General features: G+C 28.6%; 1 protein-coding gene across 3 annotated transcripts in view; it reads right to left on the bottom strand.

Annotated features, from left to right (window-relative positions):
• Positions 1-761: 761 nt before the first annotated feature.
• The window catches only part of LOC130670976 (trissin receptor-like), a 48911-nt gene continuing 29238 nt past the window's right edge, over positions 762-20434 (bottom strand). For 2 of the 3 annotated variants that reach the window (XM_057474624.1, XM_057474625.1), the window contains 3 exons: positions 19738-19910; positions 2976-3627; positions 762-2077 (listed from right to left, as the gene is read on the bottom strand). In XM_057474624.1, the coding sequence (XP_057330607.1) occupies positions 1690-2077; positions 2976-3627; positions 19738-19909 (1212 nt within the window). In that variant the 5' untranslated portion in view covers position 19910 and the 3' untranslated portion in view covers positions 762-1689. The remainder of the gene's footprint in view (positions 2078-2975; positions 3628-19737; positions 19911-20434) is intronic. The other variant, XM_057474622.1, reaches the window with a different exon arrangement.

Below are 20434 nucleotides of genomic sequence, written 5' to 3'. Positions count from 1 at the left end.
TTTTTTTCACCTGTCTAATTGAAATTTTACCTTGATTTTTTTGTATGTTTTGTAATCATGTTCCGAAGCTTATCTCAAAAAATCAGACCTGGCTGGTCCTGTTTCCGTTTAGGGGGTCTATTTGACTGGACTAAATTGGCCAGGAGTGGGTTCGAATACAAGTGGAAGCCGAAAGAATTTTTCACGCATAAAGTTGTGAGGTCTTTTGGACCTGAGATTCGTCCCGAAGCCGACATTTTGAATTAGATCGGTTTAAAATGAATTTGATTTGGTGTGATGTAATCTGTGGACTGTGTTTTCTTAAGCTCAATGGAATTGTGTTCCTGAGCGTTCTTGTAATTTTAAAGTGACCAGGCTCGCTTTAATTAATAAAAAAAAACCGGTGAACATGGCCGAGCGCTCTAAGGTGTAAGACTTAGGGTGTGGAGACTATTTACTATATGTATATAGTCTCCATAACAGGGCTCTCGAAGTTGATCACTGGCCAGGGGTGGGTTCGAATCCCAGCGATTGCCGATTTGGTTCAAAAATTGAATTTGACTAAGTTGGCCGGATATGGGGCTACCCGAAGCCTAATAATACATATATATACACACCTTAAAAAAAAAAATAAACAAATAAAAATGGCAGTTGAATTTTCTTATGGATTGTCAGCTTTAAGTTTCTATTCATTATAAATAAACCAAAAGGATTTGGATAGTGGTTTTCAAAAGGGTTCTTCTTTTTAATAATCCAAGTATAATACAAATAAACTAGATCAATCAATTGTATATTTTTTAAGTTATAGTGTTTACCAACATCCGTACGTACTGATGGACATTACAGGTTTTTTTTACATTTTTTTTTTTTCAATCATTTTTTTCAAAAAAAGTGACTTAAAATCATGTTCATTTTATTCATTAATAAATTAATCTTTAAATGGCACGAATTTTTTTCTAATTGAGCTTGGACTGAGTAAGCGTTAGCAGAACACATATCATTGCTTCGCAATTGAGTTGTGAAAAAGAAGAAAAAAATTTTATACTCAAAATAGTATTATTTGTTTTCACGATTTTTTTTTTTTTCATTTAATTTATTCGTAATTACAATATTATTAAACAAACATTATTTTAAGATAGTTAATATTTTTAATGTCAATTAACGAGTGTATAAAAATAACGGACTTACTTTAAGTTTGACAATGATAGAAAAAAAGACAACAATTATGATAAAAATTTATTACTATACTTACTGACTTACATATTAATTTATTGGACTTAAAAATATTATATAATACAATTAGGTAATTAATACTTATTATATTTTTTTCTTATTGGCTATTACTCCTTATGAACCATGTGCTAGAATAGTCATAATTCGATTGCTCTATAAATCTTTTAAAACTATAATAACAAAGTTTAAAATATTTTAAGCTCATTGCTTATTATTCTCTTGAAAGCCATACAAAATAGTTTTATAAGTAAGTATTTTTGGCATATGGAGTTAAATTGAAAAAAACTATAATTTAAGTAACTCTTTATATTTAAAATTTTTATGAGAGGTAGATTTATATTCATGGAAAACTTTACACAATAAATACTGTACGCTTTACAATTGAGTTATACCAATATCATGGCAAACTGCCCTCCGTGCCTCAGTACTTTCTGGAGTACTGCAAGAAAGATCGGTCACGGGGTCAGTTAACAAATTTCACGAATGCTTGGTGTACGTGCTTTGTCTTGTAATTGTGTGAGTAGTGCAAGGACTGTCGTACATTGAATTCAATCGTATAACGGAACTGCGAGGTATAGTGTTGTTGCCATTTTGAGCGCCATCGCCGGCATTATAACCTCTACCTTGGATTTGAAAACGACAAGAGAAAAGTTCACGCATTGCCTTTCGGAAATTTCTTGACAGAAAGGCATAAAGTAGAGGATTTAAGCAAGAATTCATATATGAAACAAGATTTGTAGCAACTGTTAGTATAGTGCTAAAGTTAGAAGCACTTTGATAATTAGTACCCCAGTGATGCCAGAGAATCCGTGCTTGTTGAGGTAAATTGCACATGGTGAACATAATTACTACGGCAATGAGCATCCTGTAAGTATGTAAATAAAAATGGTAGGTTAATAAATTAATATATTTATAATAGTATATTACGCACCTAGGAAGGAAAATAGGGCATTCCAATCCGCAGGATTAATTGCTGACCTGAGCCGAAGACGAGGGTCGCAAACACGCAGATTGGAATGTCTTACCTTCGCCTGTAGTGTGGATACTATTTTTCACCAGACCTACACCGAAAGTTAAATTCCTGCTCTACTTAGTAAGAACTAAATCGCACTTTTTTATTATGAAAAAACAGATGATAAAAATGTAAACTTTCAGGTGCACATCTGGTGAAAAATAGTATACACTCTTTGGGCAGTAAATAAGAAAGCCTTAGATCACATGTTTGTTGACCTCGGCTTCGCCTCGGCTAGCAATTGCATGATATCTGAGGCATTTCTTACTTGACTGCCCTCGGTGTGTAATATACTATTTTTCCTTAGTGTGTAATATGTTAATTTTTCACTTGACCCGCGCCGAAAGTTTAAATTCCTGCCCTGTTTACCGGAAGAAGTCATTGGGCGTGTTCGGCCGAACTAAGTCCTGAGTAAACTTAATAAGATTTTGTGTAGTAAAAGCATATTTACTATACCAAATCCTACTAAGTCCTTAGTAAATTTGCTCAGGACTTAGTTCGGCCGAACATGCCCATTCTTTTCTTTTATGAGAAAACGTATCATGAAATTAGCGCATGTGAAATTCTTCCCTTAAATAGAGGCAAAAATTTAAACTTTCAGGTGCAAATCTGGTGAAAAATAGTATGAATACCACGGAGGAAGGTAAGACGTCTCAATCCGCTCGGCTTGGGTAGGCAATTATACACGTGGGTTGGAACCTCCTATTTTCCTCCCTTAGTGTGTAATGTACTAATTTCTTTTTTTTATTACCTTATAACACCTCTGCGTGCTCGAAGAACATTTTTGTTGGATTCATTTGTATGATGAAGTCTTATATTTCTCGACCTCGTTATCAGATCAGGTCCACTCAAAGCCCTTCCACTTTTCCAAAGTCTAATTGCTATTCTCGTATACAGACAACTCATCAAAAATAGTGGTATAATGTAAAGTAATATAAAGTTAACTGTGTCAAGAGCATTCTTGCTATGTTTTTTCATGTTTGGAATACAAATAATATCAATAGTACCGGAGTTAAGTTTATTTTCAATCGTTTCCGCAAATATAAATTTTGGCAGAGCATAAATAGCTGCTAAAATCCATACAATTACAACGATTACTCTAAGACGGCTTCTTGTAAGTAAAGATCTACATTTTAATGGATGGATAATTGCGAGGTATCTTTCCACGCATACTAACACTAGAATCATGATACTTGCTGTATATGAGAGTGCGTGAACAAATATGTAAACTTTGCAAAGGAACTCGCCGAGAAGCCAACTGTTCATGATATAATTAATCAAAGTTTGATAAACACAAAATATTCCAACGCAGAGATCTGCAACTGCTAGATTTGCCAGGAAGAAATTCGTGATACCCCGCATTCTTCTTGAGTACATAACGACTAATATGACTAGAAGGTTTCCTGAAAGCAAAATTTATGCAAAAATACTTTATAAAACTTTTATGTTAATTCGTATCGTTGTATTTTAATGTGATTATAAATAATTTATTGTTAAATTAATGATAATTATCAAAACATATTTTACATTAAAAGTTTAATAAAAGTTCGTAAGTAATAAACTCCATTGAAAACTTCTCAAGATTATTAATAACCTGAGAGCAGTATTAACTTATTACTAAAATAGTAATCACAAACCACAGCGAAATTCAATTTTACTTGTTATGATTATTAAAAAAAATGTTGATAGCTCTATAGACTGAACAATCTTCAATACAATAAAAAAAGTTATATTTCCAACCAAAGTTTTTTTTATTCTTATTAATACTCTTAAAAAGATACTACGAGAAAATATAACTGATGCCAAAAAACATTGGATACCGGTTGGATTTAAAATAGAATAAACTATATACATTTATTACAAAATACTTAGAGGTTAACATATTTCGAATAAAAATAATATAAAATTTATGACTACAGACAAAGTGGCGAGGAACTGTTTGAAAGCTCTTCAATGTCTGGTATTCATTTTTATTTGAAAAGTAAAATAAGTCATTTATATTATTGAGATAAATAGATACAATTTATAGATATATATATTTTTTTTAATTCTTTTCAATAGTTTATGTCGACATTCATTGATTTTTTGAGTATATAGAAGATATTCAAGTTTTTAACATCAACCAATTCTACTTTTCAGAAATATATGCATGTATATACATATATTTGAGCTTAAAATATGATAGTACTGAAAATGAAGCTAATTATAGAGGAAAAAAGAATAAAATATCAAAGGCTTACAGCACAACAGTATAAATCATGATAGATATGGGTTAAACATACATATGTACGATTTAAGCTACTTTTACTAAATTTCACATGTACATATCGGTACACATAACAACTCGAGTAGATGGACTCATTTTTGACTAAATATTAAAATTTTTATAATATCGCGTTACTAATTCCAAAAGGGCTTATAATTTTTTTTATTACCAATCGTTTTGTAGGCTTATTCTAAAGCTAAAAATTAAAAAAAAGAGAATTTGAAAGCTAAAAGGATGTATAATTTAAGTTGTCCGCCCTTTGGCTTTCAAATTTTTTTTTTAATTTTTACATTGAGAAAAAAAAATACTATTTTCCAAACAAGAATTTCTCGGTTCAAGAAATCCGTTCAAAATATTTATTTTATTATTATTAATTATCAATTTTTTGAGAAAAGAGCATTAAATTTATTTTTTTTATTATATGGATTTGATATTACATTATGAGTAAACAAAAAAATAGCTTTATTTGAATTAAATAAAAATTATTTTCTTCAATTCTACGAATTCTTGAGACAAAATTATGTATTCTTGAAAATTATCAAAAATATATATGTTCTTGTATCAAGTAAATGTTCTTAATAAAAATATTTTTTTTTCTCAGTGTAGCTTCGAAATTTGCCTACAAAATGATTGGCAATGAAAAAAATATCTATGCCTTTTTTGGTTTCAAGGAGTTTCTTAAAGCCAAAAAGGCTTATAGAAATATGTCCTTTTGGAATTAGTAACGCGATATATTTTGTTTCATTTTTTCGTAATAAAGTATTTCAGAAAAAAATTTAATTAGCACGTGATCACTGTTTAAATATAATAATATATGAAATTTTTCACCAATTAATAGGGAAATTAAAAGAGGTCAAATAAAGGGCCTGAAAAAATTTCAAATCGCGACTAACATTCTATTGGATTATATAAAATTTGGGCATAAATGTTTTACACAGCCTATTTGAATCAAAATATAAACATCATTTTTTCAAAGCAAATGGTCAAATTGTTACGTTTCAGGAAAAATATTTCGATTAATTTTTTACCTATTGAATTTTATTATTTCTCATATTCATGAATTCGGTATGATAGCAGTATGTAGAATATATATTTTTGAATTATACAATTTTCTGAATTGTAATAAAGATTATTTGGGTCGACCTTTTTTATGTTTATACTTTTCTCTATCTTAGCACTAAATTTTTCTATTTTATTTTTCATCAGTGTTTCGGGATTATTAATTTTATCACGGGAATTTTTTTTGCTCTTCGAGTAGGTTCATTAATTTAAATGTGTTTTGAATTTTAAAATTTACTTTATTATTCATGAATACTATTCACTTTCATAAGGGGAAATGCCACCATGAAATTTGAATAATTTATTTATTTTTTGTTTTTTTGATATTTTTAAAACGTTTGTAATTTAAAGAATATATATTTGTAACATCTATAGAAAGATTAATGTACAAAATTCGTTGAGACTTAGTAATTTTCGTGTCCCTTAGCGGGTAATCAATACAGCTCTGAATATCAGTGCAGCTTCGAAATTTTTTTTACAAATATTTAATTATTCGATTGATTTTGAATTTTAATAAAAAAAAAAGAAAAAAAAAAAACGGCTACTTACGAACGTCCGAAAAATTACCGAAAAAAAAAATGAAATCTGTCAATTTATATCGTATTGAAAAACTTAAATTTTGACTGTAGGTGGGCGCTACTTGGTATTCTAAAGATATACTTCCAAGGGTATAAAAAATGACCGACTTTAAAGAATTCTAATGCAATAATTTTTTTTTTTCATTTTTTCAATTTAAATGATTTGTAGAGAGTTATGCCACCTGCCAACAAATAGCAACTCTAGATAAACGATTATTCAAAAATTGCAAAGACAAAAAAAATGTAGTATTTTATTCTTTAGAAATCCTCGCATTGTTTAAAACCCATTCAGTATGGATCAACACAGGAAGTTGTACATAAAAATACTATTATTTGAGAGTCAATTTTTAAATATATGCTGTTTTTAGATCGCGTTTTGTGGTACTTTTTTTTTACTACGGGTATTGTCGATCATAAAAAATTGTATATGGAGGAAAATACTATCTATAAAATCTATATATAGTAATCCGTCTAAGGAAATTTATGGGTTTTCGTACACAGAAATAAAGGATTTCTTTGCTACAAGAATTTTTTTGCAATCCAAATTTAAAACGAAAATATTTTGAGGCGATAAAAAATTTATTGATGGAAGAAAATTATTCTAGTCCCAAAAAATAAATTTTGTTTTCATTTCATAATCCAAAATTTTTCTTGCGCTAAGAATTTTTTTTTTTGTATCGATATTAGTATGGATTCGTATGAGTTCCCATAAATTTTTTTCAGAAATTTCTTTGGATTCATGACAGTGAAGTTAATAGAATATTCAATACTTTCAATTAATGATTTTACTATACTTTTATTATTATTTTAACACGAAAAATCTATTGGCTGTACCTCTCAATACTACAGAATTAATATCTTAACTTAACAAGCAATTGGCTTTATTTCAACAGAATTTTTTATTATATAAATAAGAATATTTTCCTTAGAACATTTGCTTGAAACTCAACGTTTTATCTTTGTGTACACTGAGAAAAAAAAATACTTTTGTTAAGAACATTTACTTGATACAAGAACATATATTCTTGATAATTTTCAAGAATATATAATTTTGTCTCAAGAATTCGTAGAATTGAAAGAAATAATTTTTATTTAATTCAAGTAAAGTTATTTTTTTGTTTACTCATAATATAATATCAAATTCATATAATAACAAAAATAAATTTGATGCTCTTTTCTCAAGAAATTGATAATTAATAATAATAAAATAAATATTTTGAACGGAATTCTTGAACTAAGAAAGTCTTGTTTGGGAAATAGTATTTTTTTTCTCAGTGTAAGTTACAATTCAATATGCCGGAAGTAAAATACAGTTTTCTAATCAAGTTTTTTAACATTTGTACATTGTGTTAACTGGTCGGTTGAATTTAAACTTAATTTTGTCATTACTGCTTCCGTACCGCTAAGGACTAAAGTGGTACTATTTTGTAATTTGATTCACGTAATTTTATAATAATATCCGAGATAAATTATCATATTATTTTTAGTAGCTAAATTAAACTTTCTGCAATTCTAATTTTAGAATCTAGATTCCTATATAAATTTCTTACAAAAAATCCATGGATTCAAGTTCCTATGTAAAGTTCCTACATAGGAATCCAGATGCCCAAAGTTTTCTATCTGAATTCTCCATATGGATATCCATAGTTTCTTACATGGATTTTTATTATATAAATCCATACACTCGTATATTAATTTCTATGGATTCTTACATAAATCCATACTTTTTTATATAGATTCCTATGGGTTCCCATGCAACCCTACATGGATTTTTTTGATAGGAAACATTTAAAACGGTAATGCGCGTTTTCATCCCCCGACAAATCATCCCCTACAAAATATCCCCGACGAAATATCCCCGACAAAATATAGTACAAATAAAACATTTAAATAAAAACGAAAAATTTTGCTATTAGGATATTTTGTCGGGGATATTTTGTCCGTAGGATATTTTGTCGAGGATATTTTGTCGGGGGATGAAAACGCGCGGAATCATTTAAAACTACAAAAAATAACAATTAAAAAAACGATTTTTCATTTCATTTAGCAATTTATATTGAATGGTTCAATCTCGCTCCAATTAAAACTGAGCGGATAATGGATCTTTCGCCTTATAATTAATGTTCACAATTGGTGCTTTTTGAATTTTTCAATAAATTTAAAATAGACACAGTGTTAATATGCACTTTAACCTCGAGGTATTATAACATGAAGTTCGAAGGTTGCCCTGGAAAAGATCATCTAAACTAACGACTCGTTTACTTTATTTCAAGCACAAGTCCGTTGATATACTGTGCTATATAGTATAAATAAAGATAGTATTACTCGTTCTTCCAATTACAACATAGATATTCTTTGTTAATTTTTTTATTACTTTTCTTAATTGCTGAATAATTTTTTTTTTTTTTTGCTGCAAAACTAATTCTCATAACAATTTCTAAAAATAATGACGCAGTGCACTAATTTTTTTTTTTTGTATCGTATAGTTATAATGTACTAATTTCAAAATTTGTAACAGAAACTACAAACTAATTTATGTTCTAAATAGTTATTAGTTTTAAAAAATGTTTTTTGAAATGAAACAGCTGTGTCTGTCATAAAAAACAAATATATATATATATATATTTATATATTTTACGTAAAATTTACAGCATGTCACGAATAAATTAAATGAAAAATTGTTTTTTTTTTTTAAGGTTTCTAATTATTACGGTGTTTTTTTTTAGGAATCGTTATTGGTAATATAGTATTATCTCGAACATAAGAAAGTTTTCAAAATAGAAGTCTTAATTATACATAACGGTGTAGAAAAATTTTTAATGTGAAATGTGTTTATATTTTTAGAGTCGCTTGTGGCTCTATTTTGTGAACTAAAACTCTTATTCTACACGCAGAAATTATTCTCTTTCGAAATGCTATTACTATGTCTTAGTATATACGGTCTATGTTGGTCACCTGCAGAAATTAATATAAACATACTGCAAAAATGACTATGGCCGTAGTAAAATAGACGATTATATCACAAATTACTGTAACCATTGGAAATTTTACTATGGTCATAGTAATTTTTGCATGTGTTTATATTGTAGTTTAGATCTAGTAGCCAATATGGGCCGTCTTTACTATGATAACATAACATTTAAAACAAGAATAATTTTTCCATGTAGCATTCATATAATTGTAGTATAAATTATTCCGGTAATATAAGATTTGAATTTGTTAATTCTTTAAAGTTTTAAAATTTCACTTATAATGTAGATTTAAGATCTTATGTAGAAATTCAAAATTACTACATAATTTATTAACAACGTTTTTAAAAATTTCTAATTTTTAAGATCTATCGCCTTATTGATTTAAAATTCGAAAAATTTGACGTTAAAAAAAACACATTAATAATTTAATGACATTTTGGTATTACATTTCACCTATTAGTATACATGACAACTCAACGTCTAAACAAAGTCAGCAGCAGATCGACTTAAGCAGGGTTAGGTCTTTTTTCTCTATCATTTTCAAGTGGACTATCTTTGTTGCACTTGTACAGTAAACGGAAACTTTGGCCATGTTTTTCTGTTAACCAAATGAAATTTTCGAAAAAAAAAAGTTTGATTACTAGATTATCGAGCCTCGAGCATTTTTTACGTTCAGAGTTTTTGTTTAAGAGAAATACTTGCACGAAAATAACTAGAGGTCTTGAAAAAACACTAACATGGTGGCCACATTTCTGGAAAACCTGGAAAACCTGGAAATTTCAGGGAATTATAAATATACTGGAAAAGTCACAAACCTGGAAAAATTTTAACTTTCTTTCTTTTGACTGAAAAAGTCCAACAAATTTAGTTTTCTGTCAAAACTGTTCAAAAAGTGACGCGGCGCGAATGCGGTTGTAAAACCATCTTAAAAAAAAATCAGTAGAAATTGTTTCCAATAGCGAAAAAATGGAGCAGTTAAATTTATCAAGGCTGTTAGAAAAAAAAGTCTTAGTAGAGACCAATCGCCAAGATCTTCAAGCTATTAACATCCACATTGACAAGTTAAAAAACTAAAAACATTACATGTATACATAAGTAATGAACTAATAAGTTTCACTATATTTAATATTCGCGTACTTCATTAATACTTTATTAATATTCTATGAAATAATCTTATTTATGAAATTTATTCTAGTGAAAATGAATAGTATATTACACATCGAGGGAAGTAAAGTAAGAAATGTCTCAGATCACATGTCATTGTTGGCCGAGGCGAAGCCGAGGTCAACAAACATGTGATCTGAGGCTTTCTTATTTACTTCCCGAGGAGTGTATGCTATTTTTCTCCTCGACGGAGGCGGAAAGCGGCAACTTCGTTTTGCACAGCGGGAAGAAAGTTGACGCTTTCCGCCCGTCGAGGAGAAAAAATTTATTTATATTTTATTATAGAGTAAGTTATATAAAAACATGGATTTCAAATAAAAAATAAAAAATTATTCATTTAATAAATAAAAAAAACCCATGAACATTGACAAATAATAAAATAAACTTTTATTTAACGACAATGATTAATTATTGATTAAACTGACTTATACTATTTTATTTTAAATTAAATAAATATTTCCAATGATTTAATATTACTACACATAGTCAGGGAATTTTTGAATTGTTTGACTGTAATACCTGGAAAAGTCAGGGAATTTCAATCTCAAAAATCTGTGGCCACCATGACTAATCAAATGGTGCTGATCCACAAGTAATCTATCGTAATCCAGCGATAAAAATTCTCAAATTCTAAGTCACGAGAAATTTATATCATCGCACTCTAAAGTTATTGATTTAAGAAATTTTTTAAAAATATTTTTCTTAAACTGGATTTAAATATTCTACATAAAAAGAGGATATTTTGGGAATTTTTTCAGAATTTTTGGAGTGGGTATAAAGGACCGTCTGTAGTGATTTATACTTCTCTGGTGTGAGGGTAGGTGAGGGGGTTGATTGACTATTTGACGCGTTCAGACTCTACTCTGTACCAATTTTAATCTAGTTTGAGTGTTCCTGGCCTTAGATTATTTTTTTATATTATCTAGATAATTTCGTTCAATGAACGTTCGGAACTTCAGTTACATTTTTCTTGAATATTAAATCTGAAATGTTTATTTTTGTATGGACATAAAAATTATCCTAAATAACTAAAAAGGCTTTTTATTAAAATTTAACTACATTTGTATGCAAATGTATATTCAGTGTCGAACAAATTTTATTGTCCAGTTCCTATAGGAACAACTATTGCATGTATAAACTTCTCTCGCTATTGTGAGGGTGAGTTAGGGTCGAGAGCAGTCACAGATTAATAAATGACTCCTGTACCAGCTCCTACCACAAATTTAAAAAAATTCATTGTTCAGTTTGACAATAAACTATTGTTGTAGCAGCTCGTATTCATAGACATATGATTACTGTACTATCTTTAAGAGTCGAAAGTAAGTCAGACATGATTACAAATCGCGCGTTAAAAAAAATTTTCTTGTTATAACTCTCAGTGTACTACAGAAATGTTCTAACATTTTTTCTAATTTATACTAAAGTATTTCAAATGTCTTTTGTATGTTGGTTTAAAATTCATAAAGTTTTCAATTATAATAAATTAATTTTCACTAAATATTTAATAATTTATATAAAATTATTTTCATTGTTTGATAAGAAAAAATCAAGTGTTGCATTAAATTTTTTTATTAATACCGGAGATGATAATTCTCTATCCTTTCCGCTTCTCAACGAGCTTAAAGATATTATAAAATATTTGCATTGTTAAGCTCGTGAACGTCGAAAATACGCGTTTTATAATGCAGGAATTTTTTCGTGTTCCAAATGCAAAAATATTTTTTTTATGATTAGTAATATAGAGTTATATTATATCATATATAATGCTATATTAAAAGCATATTATTTTTCATTCATAATATTTTTTTAAGCGAATGAATTAACTTGAATAAGTTTTTCAACACAGTAAAAAACGAATTGTCAAAGTGTAAAAAAAAGCGTGTGTTAAAATGCTGTGTTGAATTTTTAACCCTTCGTCCGTCGCGCTATGAGCGCAGCACCGCAATTTTTATTAAAAGATTATTTAAGAAGAAAAAAAAATTTCCTAGTCTTTTGAAATTTTACGAATTCTTCTACTGTACTTTTTAGTATCGAATGAGTGAATGATAATTATTTTTGCGATATTTTAAATATTAAAAAAATAATTATTTTTTGTTAGAAAATCTGAAAAATGCGGCGATGTGCCGCTGACACGAGTAAACTCGGGCGTTGAATTTGATCGGGTTTTCTGTGCAGCGTTGCCAGTTACCACCAGCGACTCATTTCCAGCTCATTTAATTCATCTTTTTCTTTAATATTTTTATTTAATACAAAATTTTTATTTTAGTAAAAAATTAAAAAAAAATTTAGTCCTATAAGCTTGTGTGGTTTTCATTTTTTTAAATCATAGTTATGATACTTGGCAACACCGCAACATTAAATACATGGCGGCAGAACGCCGCGGCGCGACGAACGAAGGGTTAACACTTTTGTGTGTCAATTTAACACACAGTATTTATCTTGTTGAACTGTCGCAATCGATTGATTTTTTAACACACAAAATTGTCATTTTATTCGAAAGTAACACTTTTTACATCTTACTGTCAAATCAACACACAAAATTTGTTAAAAATAATGTCGACCATCACAAAAAAATTCTTGGAACATTTTTACTTGTAACACATACGTGTGTAACTTTTTTTAATACTCACAATGTTAAAGTAACATAAATAATTGTAATAACATACAACGTAACTTATGAATTTTTATGATCCTGAAGTCAGCAGACAATTAACAATTAACAATTTTTTTTTTTCAACAAATCAATTATAAAAAAATATAAACCAAAAATATGCATACGTAGAAAACTAAAAAAGCTATAGGTGCAATTTTTGAAATATTTGTTTTTTATAATTTATCGCTTTAAAAAAAAATCCAACAATTATTAGACGTCGGCTAACTTCAGTATCATGGCTGGTCTTCATTTTTTAATATCTTTATTAACTGTTTGTTTAATTGATTTTCAACGTTATTAATTCTACTTGTTTAAATATGTACATTGTAAACAATTTGTAGTCAATACGAATTCAATCGAGAGTGAATGTAGAGCGGATGACCGTATAATTATTTAATTAGTAAAATTCACTTCAAAAAGAGTTTTTTTTTTAATATTAAAATTCTGAATCAGAGTGAATGCGGATTTAAATAAAATCCTGATCATTTCGAAATCACTCCGTTGAAAAAAAAAAAACTCTATTTTTTCCATATGCGGAGTGATTTTTTCTAAAACTCCGGAACTTCGAGTGACGGAGTGAATTCGGATTCAAATAAAATCCGTAATCACTTCAAATTCACTTCCGATTTCTTACTGTGAACATTGAGATCAAGATAAAATAGCAAAAAATTAATTTTCGATTTATGAAATTTATAAAAGCAGTAACTGACTTCAATAATTCAAATTAATAATCTATAGTAAATTTTTAATTCATTTTTTTTTTTTAATTATAATCGATCGTAATAATTGCTATAGATACATTAAAAAAATTTCAATACGGTTCAATAATTAAGAATCCATTTAAAAGATTATCGAGGCTTAAGGGAATTCTCAATTATTTCTTAATAGATTGTATTAATGTTTCATTGAAGATTTAAGCAAGAAGTATTTCAGTCGAGTAATACAATAAATTTAATAGCTGAAATCGTCTCCATACAATGTCAATTATCCATCTGTCGTTCATGCACAGTCGGATAACGAGACCGGTAGAAAGAGAAAGTTAACAGCAAATCAATATTCACAGACTATTAAATTTTCGACGGATTAATTGAATAATCCAATTACTTTATCATTAAAAAATAACAAGAACAATTTTTTTAACACTCAAGGCCTTGTTTGCGTAAAAAACAAAAAGTAATTTGCATAAAAAAAACCAAGGTTTTTATTGCTTTTTTAAGTATCAAGTGAAATGAGTCAGTGTTCGAGTTATTCGTTCACTCGAAAATTAAAATTATCTAGTAACATATTTTTTAAAGGGAAAATTCTAAGATGGAATTTAATATTTGCACAGAGAAAAATATTTACGGTACATCACTGAAAGTATGGGTTAAAATTATTAAACTGATATTGCAATACTGTAACGCAATTTAAATTTTATGGTTTTTACTATCTTAAGAATTTAATTATTATTCATAATTTCATTGATAAAACAAAATATGTACTGTGAACTATACCGTCAATTTTATCAAAAGACGTCTTTCACTCAAAATTCAGCGTCTTTGAACTAACGGCGGCTTTGATGAGAGAACTGAATCTCGTTCGTGGCACATTTTTTTTCTCAGTTTAATAATTTTTAAAATATGAGTATGTAAGAAATATGTCGCACAGTAAAGTCAGAAATTTATTTATTAATTTGTGCTGTACGATATTGAATTTTAATCTTATAGAGTGAAATGAAATTTAAAAAAATTTTATTGATTTTTCGACTTTTTATTAATGTTAATATGATTATTAGGTATTTGTTTAGAACCATGGCTCCACCTGTTTTTAACTAGTAAAAATCCAGTTTTAGACAAATCGCTTTGAAACCAACCAATCGCAAGTATTTGTCGGCGGCTTGAAGATACCTTTGCAGCATTAGGTGTTTAATAAGTATTTATAGTCTATAAGTGTATACCAGTAGTATATAAAATGCTTATTTTTGAGATTTTCTCGCGTTTGTGCCTGAAATAGGCGAGGTAACGGCCTCCTGTAAAACGGAGTTGGACTTCGGTCCTGTTACACTAATTTTGAGATTTTCTTTTAAATCCGTTCCGTGCTGCACTGCACTAATTGACATAATTTTCTTATTAATCTATGCATTGACTCTTAAGTCAACCACCAAAACTTAAGATATATGCCTATGTGCCATAATAGATAGTAGTTTCGTCCCGAGTACGTTAACAGACTCATCAGTAAGGCTATGTTAACGTACTCTTTAGTGATGAGCAAAATCTGTCTTGGTCTTGGTCTTGTAATTTTGCAAGACCAAGACCAAGACCGAATAAACAAGAACAAGACTGAAACCAAGACCGAGAATGCAAGACCAAGACCAAAATGCAAGACTAAACTAAAAATTATAACTTCCGTTGTAAATAGGATATAGTCATCTAAAGTTTAACTTACGTTAAAAGAAGATGTAATTTTAAAGACACGTTCGAAACTTAAATATAAAGTTGACTTTCATTGGATCAAACTGTTAATTAAATAATTGATTCGCCTTAAACTACACCTATACTATACTAACGGCCTTAGACTACACCTATACTATAGTACGCACTGAACTAAAACCGTGTTGCGGGCTTCAACCTGACACCTAACACTATACTAGCAAAGGGAAGCGGATATCGTCTAAACTACTTGCTTTTCAATGTTAGATAAGCTCTTCTACACACAGAGAGAAAATTATGGCAGCGGTTCCCATAATTTTGTGAAATTTTTTCCTATACCATCATAGGAATTACGACCATAAATTATGGGAGCGGTTCCTATAATTATAGGAATGTTTCCCATAATTATAGGAATAGTTCCTATAATTATGGGAATGATACCCATAACACTATAGGAATGGTTCCTATAATTATAGGAATGGTTCCTATAGTTTATAGGAATACTTTCTATAATATTATAGGAATCATTCCCATAATATTATGGGAATAGTTCTCATACCATTATGGGAATCATTCCCATAATATTATGGGAATAGTTCCCCTACTATTATAGGAACCATTCCTATAATATTATGGGAATGGTTCCCATATTATTATGAAAAAATTAATTTAAAGAAGTGTGGTAATCACTTCTACAATACACAGAAATATTATTAAACATAAAAACAAAAATTCAAACATTGAAAAAAAAATCGTATTTGGCAAAAAAACATTAAAATGTTTAATAAGAATTTTTTGTCAGCACAAAACATTCAAAAAAATTCAAATTTTGGGAAATTTCTACACTATTGTGCAAAAAAAAAATTTTATGATATTATAGGGATGGTTCCCATACCATTATGGGAATGGTTCCCATAATGATATGGGAATCATTCCCATAATGGTATGGGAACTATTCTCATACTATTATGGGGATGGTTCCCATAATATATAGGAACCATCCCTATAGTAGTATAGGTACTATTCCCATACCATTATGGGAACCATTCCCATAATGCATAGCAAAACTTCCTATAATTTTCTTTCCGTGCACCGTAAAAGTGAGTAAAATAGAAATATGACAATTTTCATGTATTACAAGAGCTCTAAAACTATTGTAGCTCTTAAATTGACCTTTAAAATTCCACCGCCGATCTCACGGTATTATATAAAAATTTTAAATAGATATAGAGAAATGTATTTTAGAAAATTTGCACGATTTCTTGTTATTGTTATAAATTTTCTACCGTTGAGTTATAAGGTCTGGATAGGTATCCTACTCTCTAAACCTGAAATAGTGAATTATCCCTAACTCACAGTGTATATTCACTATTTGCCACAGCTTAAAATCGGCCACTTGGAATTAGTGCATATACACTCATTTACCCAGTGAAATGATACACTTATGAAAACATTGAAATTCACTGTAGTTATGAGTAGTAAATAGTTCTAATGATAATTACTTATTAAAAAGTATTGTTTTAAATCTACTGTGTAAAAAGTAAAATTTTCACTATTTATACGTAAGATTCACTTTTTTCCAGTGAATTAGTTGATCATTGGGAAAAACAATGAAAATTCAACTATTTCAAGTTTAGAGAGTATGTCAAAGACAAAAATACATACAGAAAGTTTAATCCGTCGGTAGCTGAATACGGAAAAAATCTAATCGTTGAGATTTAAGGTGTAAGCACTTGAAACTTTGAAAAATGTGTAGAGCCACACATCTAAACAATAACCGATTATTATTCAAGGTGTATATTGGTGTTGGTGTCAATTTAAGGCATAGATGGTAGTATAGATTATATGATAATTTATACTACCATCCGCGTCATATTAGAAATTATTTGACAGCCGAGATTCGTACCCTGATTTCCCGCATACGAAATCTATTCTGTCTGTCGGTCCGACGTCACACTTTAATAAAAATCGCTGAGCTTATAATATATATTTCTGAAATACAAAATAATGTGCCACAAGTAAAATGAGTCAGTTGTTATACGTCAAGTGCATTCTTGAAAGCACAAATCGTAGGCATGTCAAGAATTATGATTATGAATTTTCATTTTGAGCTGATTGTTATTCAACATTTATTGCATAAAAAGAACTTTAAGAAAATGTAGAAAAATAATAATTATTTTGTTCATAACGTAGTGTTAAAAACAGCTGACAAAAATACACGGACAATGACTGGTTGCAAAATGGATTCTTTAGAAAAAATTTAAAAACCTGCTATTCTTCAGACTTGATTAGTCTATACAGTGAAAATAAATTAAAATTTAATAGTAAATTTAATTTCCCGCAAACGATTACTATAAAATAATTTCTCTGATTCAACAATTCAACTTACAGTCATCTAAAGTTTAACTTACGTTAAAAGAAGATGTGATTTTAAAGACACGTTCGAAACTTAAATATAAAGTTGACTTTCATTGAATCAAACTTTTAATTAAATAATTGATTCGCGTAATATTGTACTAGAAATTACTTTTACTGGAGAATAATCTATAGACCAAATAATTTTTACTGTTTACTATAAATGTCAACGTATATAATTCTATAAGTATTTAGTTATCATTTAAAAAAATCATAATTTATAATGGCAATAAAAAATTAACGTTTCACAGTTATTGAGTATTAAATACTATTATAGGCATTATCAGATAATGTTTCCCACTTTTTTCCATTAATGCTTCAATTTTTTTTCTAATTAGTTAATAAAATTTTAATACGCCCGCATGAAAAAACTTTATATTTTATTTTGAAAAAAAAAATGTCCCAATTAGTCAATTTTTGAAGAAGCTATAGCTATTTAAAAAAATAAATGCCTTATTTTTGAAAAACTCATAACTTTTTTTGGGCTGGTCAAAAAAATTTGAAAATTTCCTGAAAAATGATTTTAATGGGGTAGAAAAGAAAAAAAAATTTTCAGCCAAATCGAAAGGGTTCGGGGTCAAAAGTGGTCGATTTGGCGTAGAATGCCCCATATATATCTTAGTATATGTTATTATATATTGATATATTGTATTGAAAGTAGTATATTTATAAATATACAGTATGATGTATATTTTTCATATAAGTTTTTCAGTATATTACAAAATATATGGTACTATACATATTTTTCATACTATGGTATGTTACACTGTAAAAAATCCGGAGTGAATTCGGAGTGAAATTAAATCCAAATTCACTCCGGATTCACTCCGCCACTCGGAGTTCCGGAGTTTTGAAAAAAATCACTCCGCATGCAGAGTGAATTGGGAGTTTTTTTTTTGCGGAGTGATCTCGGAGTGACGCGGATTTTATTTCACTCCCAATTCACTCCGGTTCGGAGTTTTAATACTTAAATAAATTTATATTAATTTATATTAAACTGCTAAACAATGCGTGTGTGTGTGTGTGTGTGTGTGTGTGTGTGTGTGTGTGTGTGTGTGCGTGTGCGAGTGCGCGTGTGTGCCTAAATATGTATGTGTGTATGTGTGTGCATATCAGCTGATCAATAATGTAATACGCGAATTTTTACTTCGATTTTATTGAGTGGAGTTATATTTTATTAATAATATTTACAAAACTTCGCTCCGGAGTGAATTTCACTCCGGTGGGATTATATTAATGAAAAATTATCTACTCCGCGAAAACTCCCATGCGGAGTTAATTTCACTCCGAGGGGAGTGAATAATTAAAAATTCATTCACTCCGCATTCACTCCGTATTTAATCCGCATTCACTTCGCGAATTTTTTACAGTGTACATAATAAAAACCATGCAGTTAGTTTGTAATTTTCATTTCTATGCTATCGGTCAACTTCTCAAGAAATATCGGTATATAAAGATTATAATTTTCAATATATCGAGGAAAATATAATTTTTAATATATTGGAAAAATATAACTTCAATATACCACAAACCATAGATTTAAACATATAAGTTCTTCCATATATGATCAATTATATACAGACAATATATCACTAATTATATGAGTCAAAATATATATAAATTTTATTATATTATACTTTATAAATTACATATATATCATCCATATATGACAAAAATATATTGAGCACTATATGAGATAATATATATAGAGAAATATAAAACATTATATAAAAAGAAATATATTATTAAAAATATATAATCCAATATATGTAAAAAACATATATTCATAAATATATATATTTTTCCCGCCATATATTTATCACATATTCATCATATATATTGTTATATCTTTTTAACAATATATAGCTTTTCCATGTGGGCGCCGCGGTTTCGGCAGTTAAAAATCATTGAATATTTGAAAAAAGTGGGGTCAGTGTCTAAGAATACTCTGAAAGAAAATCTGGGGTATAATACTTTGAATAAATTTTAGATACTCACCAAAAAAACAAAAGAAAAATACGATGGAATAGAGTGTTATGAATATAATTTTGACATCGATCCGATCAAAAATGTAGTCACCGTTGGCGGATGTATTTGAAAAATTTTGTAAAGACTCATTGTTAAAGACGATGTTTTCTGCTTTACTTCCTAATTCCGCTGTTAAGAACATCCTGAAATATAAATAAAATAGTTTATTCTTTTTTTTCCAATACTCGACTGAACGTTTTAAACTTCTTCAAGATTAAAAAAAGTTTCTTTTTATAAGAGAGTAAATGTATTTTTCCCGTGTGAAAAAAATGACAGTGCACGATTCAATATTTAAATTTTAATGAAATTATATTAAGAAAGTCTTAATTTAATATCCTATTCAATATTAAATTGAATGTCGTCCTCTATTGATAATAATTATATATAGACATTTAACTCGTTGATCCCCGAAATATGTATGTACGTAAGCTCTATTCAATACTTAATTTGATTAAACTCAAGATGATATCAGTTGAATTATATCTTCAACGAATTGAAATTTAATGTTATGAATATAATATTAAGTTAATTAACACAATTTTGAAACTTAAACTACACTCTGAAAATTAAGTAATAGAAACTACTATCTAGTTATGGTAAAATTTGTAGCATCAATCCGATAGTAGTGAATATTATCTAGATGATTGTATAAATCATCTAGATTGTA

The sequence above is a fragment of the Microplitis mediator genome, chromosome 7 (genome assembly GCF_029852145.1).
Source record: "Microplitis mediator isolate UGA2020A chromosome 7, iyMicMedi2.1, whole genome shotgun sequence".
In the NCBI taxonomy this organism is placed as follows: Eukaryota; Metazoa; Arthropoda; class Insecta; order Hymenoptera; family Braconidae; genus Microplitis; species Microplitis mediator.
This window is presented reverse-complemented; position numbering and strand designations above follow the sequence as displayed.